At 46.3% G+C, this 12,226-nt stretch overlaps 1 protein-coding gene across 2 annotated transcripts; it reads left to right on the forward strand.

The window, feature by feature from the left end:
• The first annotated feature begins 235 nt into the window (after window positions 1-235).
• Window positions 236-11,164, forward strand: DACT1 (dishevelled binding antagonist of beta catenin 1). Of its 2 annotated transcripts, none has more exons than XM_057730218.1 (4): window positions 236-665; window positions 2,836-2,968; window positions 4,052-4,207; window positions 6,971-11,164. In XM_057730218.1, the coding sequence occupies exons 1-4, from the start codon at window positions 321-323 to the stop codon at window positions 8,887-8,889; spliced, it is 2,553 nt and encodes an 850-aa protein (XP_057586201.1). In that variant the 5' UTR covers window positions 236-320; the 3' UTR covers window positions 8,890-11,164. The 2 variants fall into 2 exon arrangements, with proteins under 2 accessions (XP_057586201.1, XP_057586202.1); XM_057730219.1 differs by having other exon boundaries at window positions 7,082-11,164.
• The last annotated feature ends 1,062 nt before the right edge of the window (window positions 11,165-12,226 follow it).

The raw sequence follows: 12,226 nt of genomic DNA on the forward strand, positions 1-12,226 counted from the left end.
TCCGCCGAGGGGCCGGCGCGGGGAGGCGGGCGCCGGGCGGGGGTTCGCGGGGCCGCCGCGCGTGACGTAGCGCCGGGCAGGGCGTTATCAGCTGCGGGGCCGCGGCGAGGGGCGCGCGGCGACAGCGGACGGCGCCGCCCGGGCCCGGACGGCCGCAGCTGGCGGCCGCGCGCGGCTTCCGAGCGCTCCGGCTCCCCGCCGCCGCCGCCGCTGCGTCCCGCCGCCGGGAGGCATGAGTCGGCGGCCGCAGCCCTAGCGCCCGCTGCTCCGCCGGGGCGGCCCGGCCGCGGGCACGGCCGCGCGCGGCAGGATTGGGGGCCATGAAGCCGAGTCCGGCCGGGACGGCGAGGGAGCTGGAGCCGCCGGCGCCGGGCCGGGGCGAGCAGCGCGCCGCGGAGCCCGAGGGGCGCTGGCGGGAGAAGGGCGAGGCGGACACGGAGCGGCAGCGCACCCGCGAGCGGCAGGAGGCCACGCTGGCCGGGCTGGCGGAGCTGGAGTACCTGCGCCAGCGCCAGGAGCTGCTGGTCCGGGGCGCCCTGCGCGGCTCTGGGGGCGCGGGGGCCGCTGCCGCCCGCGCCGGGGAGCTGCCGGGGGAGGCGGCGCAGCGCAGCCGCCTGGAGGAGAAGTTCTTGGAGGAGAACATCTTGCTGCTGCGGAAGCAGTTGGTAGGTCGTGCCTGGAGGTGGGGCGCGGCTGTGCCTGCGGACGGGCCGGGGGTCGGGCAGGTGGCCCGCGGGGGAAGCTGGGCTGCCTCTGGCTGGGGAGATCCTTTGGCTCCGCGGGGCCCCCGGCCGGTGCCTTGGTGGCCCAGGTTCCCGCGGGCGCCCGCGGCGCGGGGGCTGCCGACGCCCAGCTTCCCGGCGGGTGCCCGCTTTGTGTCAGGTGAGGGGCTGGCGACCCCGCGCGCACGGCCCTCCAGCTCTGCCTGGGGACTTCTCGGAGTCGCCTGGTTGTTACCTTCGAACTCTCCGGTTAGACGAAAGCGTGCCCTCTCCCCGGAGGTTTGCAAAGCCTCGTTTAAAATGGCATTTCTTCGGTGGGCTCCTTGGCTTCTTGTCCTCCCGCCGAGAGGGGACAGAAGCTGAGGAGGGGGCTTGGGGCGCGGTGGACCGTCCAGCGCCGCAGTTTAACGATGACACGGAAGCGGCCGCGGGGAACCGGCCCCTCCCAGGGCGCTCCCCAGCCTGCCAGCTCTTGCCTGGGCCGCTGCTGAATTTCAGATAGAAGCCCTTTTGTATAAGGCGGCTGAAACAGATGCAGATGATGGAAATTGGGCTGGAGAAGGTGCCCTCTCCCCTTACGTTGTATATGTAGTGCTCGCTGGGACTTGAGGAGGAGGTGGGCGAGGAGAAAAACCTGCTCTCGGGGAGCATTTATCATATTGGAATTGTGTCAGCGTCTCAGACATTTTCTGCCGTCTTCATTAATGGGGAAGAAAAAGAACTTTGGCGCTTGATGTATTGATGAAGAGCTTTTGACCCAGCCTCAGAGTAATGGCGGCAGCTTTGTTTCGGTGACCTCAAAAATATAGTTTTGAAAACAAAACAAAAAAAATCCTTATCTGACCATGTGATAGTACCTGAAACTAGACACATGCTAGATAATGTCCCTCCTACTAACAGAGAGGTGCTGTGTGGTTATTTGCCAAGTGTTTTCTTGTATTATCTCTTTTCAGATAATTTGTCTCTTTTTTTGAGCATCAAAGTGATTTTACTTGTTTGGTTCATTTTTCCTGACGAAACTCATTCTAACAAACAAGCATGTTATGTCTTCAAGCTTTTTAAGGCAAAGGACAGACAGGAGGAGTAGATAACTCACATGCATCTATTTTGTAAGGATGTACATTATGTAGATGGTGGTTTGTGCAGTACCTCTGTTTTGGCATTCTGCTCTGTTTTTCTGGTAGCAGACGCTGATTTGCGCCAATTCTTGTTGGCTTTGCCCGGTCATTGACATTGTGTGCATTGTCTTGTACCTTCTTGTCTTCATGAGTCTCACAGTTGTGAGTGGCGCATTCCTCTTGTCCCCTGGAGGGGAGCAAGGCAGCGTGTCAGTAGAATTCCCGTCCAGTCAGTGTTTGTGGTACTATTTTCATTTGTAGACTTGGCATTTGTGATTTGAACCAGATGCCTTTTGAGTTGTGTGTGTGTGTGTGTGTGTGTGTTTCCTTTCCCAGCAATAGGAAGCACTAGGTGGCAGTGTGAGTTAGCACTACGGTCTGTCACCTTTGGAAACCCAAGTTGAGTTCAAATCTTGATGGACCTTCCCTCGAGGGTTTTGGATTCTGCCAGCTCACATTATACTTGGCACTGGCTATTAGTATTAGTTTCTCACTTTCAAAGGCTCTGAGACTGATTAAACCTCACAAAGCAACTAATAGAAAACAAAACTCTGCAGGACATTTGGCCAGAAAATCTCACCTAAGTAAGATTATAGTGTATTGTAGGAAATCTGTTACACTCTGACTTCAAATTAGAGCCTACAGTGAAGTACTGTTTTGTAAAAAATTGGCTGTACACAGAGGTTTTTAAAAAAAATCTCAGTGGGTTTTTCTTATACTTAACTATAAAAAGTAAGTTTGTATATTAGTTGAAACTCAAAGCAGGTCTTGTTTTTATGAAGAAACTTTATATCACCGCAAAATGTGAGAAAGTGAAATTCAACATAGGACATATTCTTGAAGTTTTGCTTTATTTCAGGTCATCCAGTAAAATTTTTGGTTTTGGAAGATTTAGTGAACTCTTCAGATGGTAATCTGAATACTTAGAGGGGACTTTCTGGTTCGTTGTCTCCAAAATGCGTTTGTTTTTCCTTTCTCCGTTTCTCCCTAATCAGAATTGTTTGAGGAGAAGAGATGCTGGTTTGTTGAACCAGTTGCAGGAACTTGACAAGCAGATAAGTGACCTGAGACTGGATGTAGAAAAGACATCTGAAGAGCACCTGGAGACAGACAGCCGCCCCAGCTCAGGTGAGTATGGGAGCACAAGGAAGAATCCTGCAGTCATAAGTTCTACCTTGGCCCCCTGTGCTTAGCATTCCCAGACCTGCAAATGGCAATGGAATTTGTTTCCAGTGCACAGAGAATAAAACAAAACAAAACAAGAAAAGTCTGCCATTCAGTAGCATGAGAGGGAAACAAAATCAGACAACATATTTTTTAAAAAATGTATTTTGTTGAAGTGTAGTTGATTTACGATGTTGTGTTAATTTCTATTGTACAGCAAAGTGATTCAGTTATAAGTATATATACATTCTTTTTCATATTCTTTTCCATTATGGTTTATCACTTCACAGGATATTGAATATAGTTCCCTGTGCTATACAGTAAGACCTTATTGTTTATCCATTCTCTATATAATAGTTCGCATCTGCCAATCCCAAACTCCCAATCCATCCCTCCCCCCACCCTCCTCCCCATTGGCAACCACAAGTCCGTTCTCTATGTCTATGAGGCTGTTTCTGTTTTGTAGATAAGTTCATTAGACAACAGAATTTTTAATAATGAGATTGGTCTGACTGAAGTTCCCTGAGTGTAAAAATAAAAGGTTCTATTCAAATTTCTGGAAGAGCGTTCCTCCTTTGAAACTTGAGAAAGTCAGAACTGGGCTAGAAAATTAGTCACACTTCAACTTCCTGAGACCACTTCAAAAGTTTTTTTTTTCTTTTTTCTTTTAAACCATTTGGCTCCTTAAATAGATTTGTTTTTCTTTTCAAGTTATTCTTTCTGAAATGTTCCTGAAAAAGTTGAAGCTTTGACAGACCTAAGTCTTTCCTTGCACATCTTTAAAGGTGGGGTCGAGGAGGAAGGTCAGTTTGAGAGTAAGAGCACTCCACCTTGAAACGTACCCATAGCTATGGGCTCTCTGCCTTTTTCTAAAGATTGCTGGAAATGAAACCATAAAATCAGGATGCTAAATCTGGTGAACCAAAATTGTCCCCCCATATTCTCCCTTTCCTACCTTTTCTACATGATTCCCTTTTTTCCTTTTAAGCACAAGTGTATATTATTGCTTGATATGCTATTAATCCCAAATGGTGTTTTTATTTGTAGGATTTTATGAGCTGAGTGATGGGGCTTCGGGATCCCTTTCCAATTCCTCGAACTCGGTCTTCAGTGAGTGTTTATCCAGTTGTCATTCCAGCACCTGCTTTTGCAGCCCCTTGGAGGCAACCCTGACTATCTCAGATGGTTGCCCCAAGTCTGCAGGTAAGACTTTTTAGGATTGATAGACATTTTTAATTGGAAGGGGTCGAAGGTCCTTAAAGGTTGTGTAGCTTAAACCCCTTCTACTGATGAAAAACAAAGGCTCGGAGAATTTCATCAGCTTTCTGCATTTCATGCCATAGTTGCATCTAGAATCAAGATCACCACTATTCCAGTCCTCTTTGGGTGCCACCTGGCTTTATATTCTGATGGTGGCAAGACAGGTTATTTTTAGAAATCCTGTCGCAATATTATAGGTCCTGAACTCTGTTTTTGAGCCTTTGCTGTTAATTTGTTTGTATTTTCTTTTCAAAATTACTTTGCATCTATTTTCTTCTTCCTTTAGTCATTTAAAGCTAAAGCTTACATTAAGTTAGATGTATCTGTCAGCCCAGCTAAGAGCTGCTTGGCACTTCTGGTGGCAGCAGCCCCTCCATATTCTCCAGAATGCCTTACATGATGGCAGCTCTCTCTTCTTTTAGCAGATGGACGGGGTGAGTTCCCCTAGATCATGTTCCCCGTTTTGGGCTGTTCTTGTGATGACCTCTAGAGAGAATCGTGCCGTTGTTGGTCCTGGAAGAGTTTCTGCATTTCCACTATGTGTCACACACTGCTGTATGCTCTGCATACATTTATCTGCTTTCAATCCTTCCAACAGTTCTACAGGGCGCAAGTGTTGTTAGCTCTATTTTATGTATCAGAAAAATGAGGCCTAGTGAGGCTAGGTTAAATAAGTTGTTTAAGGCTATATAGCGAGTGAGTGGCAGAGGTAGGGTTCAAGCTCAGGACTATCTGCCAGGTCCACGTTTTCCCACCACACCAAGGGAATGCAGAAATTGTTGTGTTCAACCTTCTCAACGAACAGAGGAGGAGTTTGGTTTTATATGCCCTTTGTCAGAGGCTTCTCATTTGCTGATTGGCAGAGTTGTTGCTGACACTCGGGACACCTTCCTTAGTTCTGCTGTAGTGCAGTTCCTTAGAAGATCAGAGGAAATACGGAGATTAGGGGAGCTGTGGGTTCTGGCACAAGCTACTGCACCCTTGGTTTATGTGTGGTGTCCACTTGGGTGTAAGGCTGAATTTCTGAAGTCCAGGCAATGCAAACATAACACTAAACAACCGAGGCTGCTAATTGGCTGGTGTCTTTGTGTTTGTGCAGTGTGTGTTGTTAGCAGCAAACATTTGGGGGAGCACAAATCTGTTATCTAGAGTGTCTGGGTCTCAAGTTCATTGGTGATTGCTCCCTTTCACTCTGCAGATCTGGTTTCAGAGGGAAATTTTATAAACCCATTAAAGGTACTTTGGTATAGGTTTTCCTTAAAGACAGACTCCTGCTATCCCAAATGTCACATCTTCACATAGTTGAGACAGTTGGACTGGCCCTTGGGGGCTGGGATGCCTGTCTTGTTCCTTAACTATATGGAGGAAAAGGGATGAAAGATGTCATGTAGGTAAATGCAGCTTAAGTAAGACAAGGATAGGCCTTGGATTAGCTGGAGAGGTTTCCCCTTCTTACAACAAACTATTTATTGGGAGTAGAGGTGGGACTGGGGACATGGCACTTTTATTTTACAATAATCTTTAGTTTACAGATGAATCTCATATCATTTCTGGGTCTAGACTGTATTCCCTACCCCCCACCCCCACCCCCGACTGCTAATTATCATTGATATTCATGGAGCTTTCCCTTAAATTAAACAGTTAGCACAGAATCTAACATATAGTGGTTTTTCAATATTTGAGTGAATAAATATAATGGAAAACAAATTAAATAGTGACAAAAACGTTGATCCTCTCTAACTAAAGGTCATTCAAGGGTTTTGATGTTTATAATATACACCGAGATAAGAGAGCAAAATCATTTAATTAAGAAGAAACTTGATTTCATTGTATTTTGGCATCTGCATTTTTGAGATGTGGGAAATTTATTCATTAATACTGCTACTCAATCTTTTAAAACCTCATCAAGAATTCCCTCCTAAAATATTGTACTTTTTTTTTTACTGTCACTATTGAAAACATAAGGTGATTATTATTTAAATTTAGTCTATTGAAATTTGATTAGTCACTCTGACCTTTTAATTGACATTTATACTAGAACACATCATTAAGAATTAAGTCTAAAACAATGAGGAGAAAGCCCGTAAAGAGTAAAGTTTATCAAAGAGTAAAGTTTATCAGAAGTATTTTAAAGGGAAACCAGGAATAGAACACAGAAGGGAGAGTGGCCTAGAGAAAGAACAACTCAAAAAACAGTTATTTTTCCAGTAATTATGCAGTACATATTTATTGAAAATTTAGAAAATAGAAAATAAAGAAAAAAGTAAACATTACTTGCTTTCCCACCACATTGAGATGCTAGTATTAGCATCTTGGCTAATACTAGAGAGGTGCTTCATTTCAGACTTTTTTCTTTGAATATATCCAGTCTTAATAAAAGTATAATCAGTAGTCTGGTATTATGATTTTCATTCCACTTTAAAGCATTTTCCCCATATTATTCAATAGTTTGAAAGCATTTTTAATGACTGAATGTTTTTCCTTCAGAGTTATATCATATCTTGTTAAAAATTCCTTTGTTAATTACTTTTTCCCCCACCCAGTAGTTATGAAGTATATGTGAAATAGTAGAATAGCTTGTGGAGTATTTGTTGATTCTTTGGCATTCTCTCTGTACCCATGAATTTGTCTTCATAGAAACTGGCCAGAGTCAAGCTGGTACTGACCGATTCATTTCTTCAGAGTGTACCTTTAAATGTTTTTCAGATCTCATAGGATGGTTGGAATATAAAGAAGGCCACTGTGAAGACCAGGCCTCAGGGGCAGTTGGCCGTTTCCCCTCCGCATCACAATCTAATTCCCTTGGTGTCATTACAGATGTGAATCCCAAGTACCAGTGTGATCTGGTGTCTAAAAACGGGAACGATGTGTATCGCTACCCCAGTCCACTTCATGCTGTGGCCGTGCAGAGCCCAATGTTCCTCCTTTGCCTGACCGGCAACCCCCTGAGGGAAGAGGAGAGGCTCGGTAACCATGCCAGCGACATTTGTGTCGGACCTGAGCTGGACGCCGTCAAGACAGACACTTCCTTACCATCTCCGAGCAGTTTGTGGTCTGCTCCCCATCCTTCATCCAGTAAGAAAATGGATGGTTACATCCTGAGCCTGGTCCAGAAAAAAACACACCCTGTAAGGACCAACAAACCAAGAACCAGTGTCAACGCAGATCCCACGAAGGGGCTCCTGAGGAACGGGAGTGTTTGTGTCAGAGTGACTGCGGGCGTCTCACAGGGCAACAGTGGGAACCTTAAGAGTTCTAAACAGGTGCCTTTGCCCTCTGGCGGGATCCCCTCTCTGGACAATGGGACGTTCTCCCCACTGAAACAGTGGTCGAAAGAATCAAAGCCAGAACCACCGGAGAGCAAGAGGTTGCCCGCGCCTGAGGGCTGCTGCCCAGGCGCTGCCACTGAACTTCAAGGGAAGCATCTGCCCAAAAATGCCAAGCCAGTCTCCCAGGAACTTGCTAGGTGCCCGCCTGCTGGGACAGGGGAGCCCCCTAAGGAAAGCGGGCAGATCCCAGCTGCCTCCCCGAAGGAGAGCCCTGGGAGGGCGCCCGCCTCGCTGCTGCAGGAGAACAAGGTGGTCCAGCCACTGAAAAAGGTGTCGCAGAAAAACAGCCCACAGGCCGCCCCTCCGGCGGCGCCCCCTCCCGCCGCTGCAGCCCTGCTGTCTCCCGCTTTCCTGGCAGCGGAAGAGCGGCCCGCCCTGGATTTCAGAAGCGAGGGCTCTTCTTCTCAGAGCCTGGAGGAAGGGCCGCTGGGGAAGGCGCCGCCCGGCCTGGCGCTGCCGCCCGGCGTCCGGCCGCCCCGGGGCACGCGGCCCGCGGCCGCCCCGAGGGGCTCGGCCCTGAAGCACCGGGCCGCAGCCGTCCACGGGCCCGAGAGCGCGCCGCCCGCGGCGAGGGAGAGAGCCCGGGCGGCCGGCAAGAAGTGCCGGCTCCCCGACGACACGGATACAAACAAGAGACTCCGGAGAGCCCCGGCCAAGGGGCGGCGGGGCGGCGGCGGCGGCGGCGGCGGCCAGCCCGACGCGGGGCTCCCCAGCCGGCCCGCGGGCGCGGGCCACCGCGCGGGCAGCCGGGCGCACGGCCACGGCCACGGCCGCGAGGCGGTGCTGGCCAAGCCCAAGCACAAGCGCGCCGACTCGCGGCGGTGGCGGTCGGCCGCCGAGGTGTCGTACGAGGAGGCGCTGCGGCGCGCGCGGCGGGGCCGCCGGGAGCCCGCGGGGCTGTTCGCGGCCGCGCCGCTGCCCTACGCCAGCCCCTACGCCTACGCGGCCAGCGACTCCGAGTACTCGGCCGAGTGCGAGTCCCTGTTCCACTCCACCGTGCTGGACACCAGCGACGACGAGCGCAGCAACTACACCACCAACTGCTTCGGCGACAGCGAGTCCAGCGTGAGCGAGGGCGAGTTCGTGGGCGACAGCAGCAGCACCAGCGACTCCGAGGAGAGCGGGGGCTTGATCTGGTCCCAGTTTGTCCAGACGCTCCCCCTGCAGCCCGTCCCGGCCCCGGACCTTCGCCACCACCCCGCCAAAACCTTCGTCAAGATCAAGGCTTCGCACAACCTCAAGAAGAAGATCCTGCGCTTTCGCTCCGGTTCTTTGAAGCTGATGACCACCGTCTGAGGAGCAGCCTTGGCGTAGAAAGTGGGGTGTCTCTAGTTCCCCAAGAAATGGTGGCGTCTTACTTTTTGGTGCGTAATGATTTCATGGAACGCTTTCCTTTGGATAAGGTAAAAGCGAGGTGAATTCTGTCTCGTCTTCGTCATGTATGGACCCTAGTGCCTTTAATGGAAGGTAAAGAATGTTTTTGCGGGTTAGAAGTGAATATTGAGTTTCTGATGGTGGTGATAGTGAGTGACGTTTGTGGTGTCAGATGATTTTTATTTGAGATCTTCTGAGCATCTGTGAAGGCACAGGTTTTGGTGTTCAAGTGTTAATGGGATGAGACCGTTGGATCCGGAGGTCAGGTGGATGGAATTTGAGGACATACATTTGCTTCTTTGGTTCTTTAGGGCAGCGTCTCCATTAGGGTTTTCCTGTCGAGGGCATCACATGCAGTTGTGTGAAGTAACTACAAGGGGCAGTCATGGTTTTCTGTAATTTTTTATACACTCTAATTTTCTCCAATGTATCCGCGTTCTTTTTTCTTCTCAGAACTGTTTGGTTTACTGGACTCAGAACTTGAAGACCAGACCCTACATTCAGAGGGGTGACCTGGGTAGGGAGGCTGGTAATACCTTCAAATGATTCACTAAAACCTTTGCCACACTTGGTGCCTAGGCCCTGGTTACAGTAACCTCTTCTAGGGCCATTTACCCAACATTGATGCCTTTCTCCTCCTCCCTAATTTGCATCAGATCCAACCATTCCTCGCTTGGAGACTTGCCTTTGGGATAATACTTTGGTCATTGGGTACAGAGAAATTCACTCCTAGTGAGATAACCCTTGGGTGTGACTCCAAGCTCAGCCCGCTCATGGAGCACTGTGCCACTAAGCATTAGCCCAGACATTAGTGCAATCCAATCCAGGTGGGACCACTGACCCTGTCTGGAAGGGCTTTTTTAAAAAAAATTTTTCTTGGTAAACAGTATTGTGTAAAATTGCTTTTTTGATACCAATATATGCATGTTTTGTGCATGAGTAGTACTTGTTTTGCTATTCCTGTTGATGTTAAATGACTGTATGATATAAACAGTATGTGTTTTTTATATATCTGTGTAAATTTAATATAACACGTTATATACTGTAATAAACGATTTGTTTTACTGCTGTTAAGTTTGTTATTTGGGTATAAAACCAGATGTTTACATCTATAAATGTTGTGCTGATTATTGTGGGATTTATATTAGGCCTATTCTAGCATTAGGATATTATTTGCAATAATTAAGGCAGATTTTAGGAGTGTTTGAATGGATGGTGAATAAACAAATGAGGAAAAGCAAGCCACTTCTTTAGAAAAGTTAAGGTGCTTCTTTAAAATTTAAGGTACATAGATCTCTTCTAAGGAAAATATTTCTGAGAAGACTTCCCCTCTCTCCCAGAACTTCTACGTATGAAAAATTTTCAACATGGAAAAGTTGAAAGGATAGTACAATAAACACCTTTGTATAGCCACCACCTTGAGTCAACAGTTGTTACCATTTTTCCATGCTTGCTTTAACAGTGTTTATGTATATATTAGATTAAACAATATCGCTAGTTTTGTGGGTCAAAGACAGATTTTGGTGGTCCTCCCTCTCCCCACCACGCTACTATATTATTTTAGAGTAAATTTCAGGCATCATGATATTTCATCTCTAAAAATTTAAGCATGTATTTCCTAAGAACAAGGAGATTCTCCTATATAATTACAACACCACGATCACACCTAAGGAAAATTGATGATAATTCTTAATATCATCAAAAATTTAATCTCTATTCAAATTTTCCAATTTGTTTCAAGAAGTTTTTAATAGCAACTTCCCCACTCCTCCCAACCAGCGTTCAGTCAATGTTATACATTGCATTTGGTTATATCCCTAGTCTTTTTTGTCTAAAATAGTCTCTCCATATTTTTTTTTTAAGTGACATTAAATTTTTGAAGTCGTTGCAATTGTTTTGTAGAAGGGCCCACATTCTGGATTTGGTTGTTTATGCTGTCTTCTAACATCTTTCAGTCCCTCTATTTCCTGTAAAATGTGAAGGCTTGATTGGATTCAGGTTAAGCATTCTTGGCAAGATTTCACTAGTGATCTTGTGTACTTTTATTGCTTCACATCAAGAAACAGAATATCGGGTTGCCCTGCTATTACTGAATTTAAGAGTGATCCCTTGGTCAAGTCAGTGAGCAGAGTTTTCTCCACTATAAAGGTTTTGTTTTTCCTCCTTGCAAATGGTTAGTATTTGTGGGTCATTCTTTGGTACTGTGTGGATATCCTATTCTTCATAACTTTCCACTTAATGGCTTTATTTTACTTTGCTGATCCTTGCTTGAATCAGTTATTGCCCTGGGGATGCAAAATGGTGGTTTTTCTAAATATCTTTCCTTCTTTTATTAGCTGACATTCTACAGGAAAGAGTTTTCCTTATTTTTTTTCCCTTTCTCTTTTTAAAATAGGATGGATTCATGGATTTTTATTCATTTGATACTTTACAGTCACTTACAGTTATTGTTCTTTTTGATCCTCAACGTGTCCCAAATCTGGCCAGTGGGAGGATAAATTTCATTAAAAGTAGACTGTGGAATCAGCTCAGTCTCATAATTCATATATTTACTATGAAATGTACTCCATTAAAATGATTTTTTCAGATGGTAAATTTCAATGCAATAAAAATCCCTTAACCATTTTTTGATTCTGTCTTGGGAATGATCTCTTTTCCTATGTTTTATATCCTTCTTATCTCTAAGAGGGCTTTTAACTTTGGAACTATAGCAAATTATTTCTCCAAGGCTTATAAAGATAAGACTTTTATTTCAACAGGACATCCTTTTAGCAAGACATCTCAGACAATTTTTGAAAATGTAGAGTTGCTAGTCTTTTCACGTTCGTATGTTTTTATATGCAGTCATTCTTCTTTGACTAGAATTTCTTTGGTTACCTGATTAAATCTAAGCCAAGTGCAAACAAGGGCATGATCTCACCATCATTTCTAATGCTGTGATCCGATCTCTTTCGGGGAGAGTTATAAAGTTTATTGTGCAAGGCAAGTGTGACCTGCAGTCAGTTCTTGAATCATGTCCAAGGTGTTCTCAATAAGCATAATTCTCAGAAGGGGATGCTTTCTGAAAACCAGCTTCTGAATAATTACATTTTAAATGACAGAACGCCAAAGGAAGAGAAGCATGAAAAACAGGATTTTCAGAGAACTTGGGTTTGTCCTTCTTTGTTTATTGCTTGATTTTCCCTGTAGCTAGCAGTTATATTGCAGTTGGAAAATTGGATTTTGTCCATTATCTTCAATGACAAAATACCTGCTATTG

Source organism: Hippopotamus amphibius, chromosome 4, assembly GCF_030028045.1.
Source record: "Hippopotamus amphibius kiboko isolate mHipAmp2 chromosome 4, mHipAmp2.hap2, whole genome shotgun sequence".
NCBI classification, from domain to species: domain Eukaryota; kingdom Metazoa; phylum Chordata; class Mammalia; order Artiodactyla; family Hippopotamidae; genus Hippopotamus; species Hippopotamus amphibius.

What these genes read in the sequence shown, in the direction of transcription:
- DACT1 (XM_057730218.1), top strand. Translation starts at nt 321, where the DNA reads ATGAAGCCGAGTCCGGCCGGGACGGCGAGGGAGCTGGAGCCGCCGGCG. An exon ending in AGACAGCCGCCCCAGCTCAG is followed by an intron (nt 2,969 to 4,051) that starts GTGAGTATGGGA and finishes TTTTATTTGTAG; the next exon opens with GATTTTATGAGCTGAGTGAT. An exon ending in TGGTTGCCCCAAGTCTGCAG is followed by an intron (nt 4,208 to 6,970) that starts GTAAGACTTTTT and finishes AATGTTTTTCAG; the next exon opens with ATCTCATAGGATGGTTGGAA.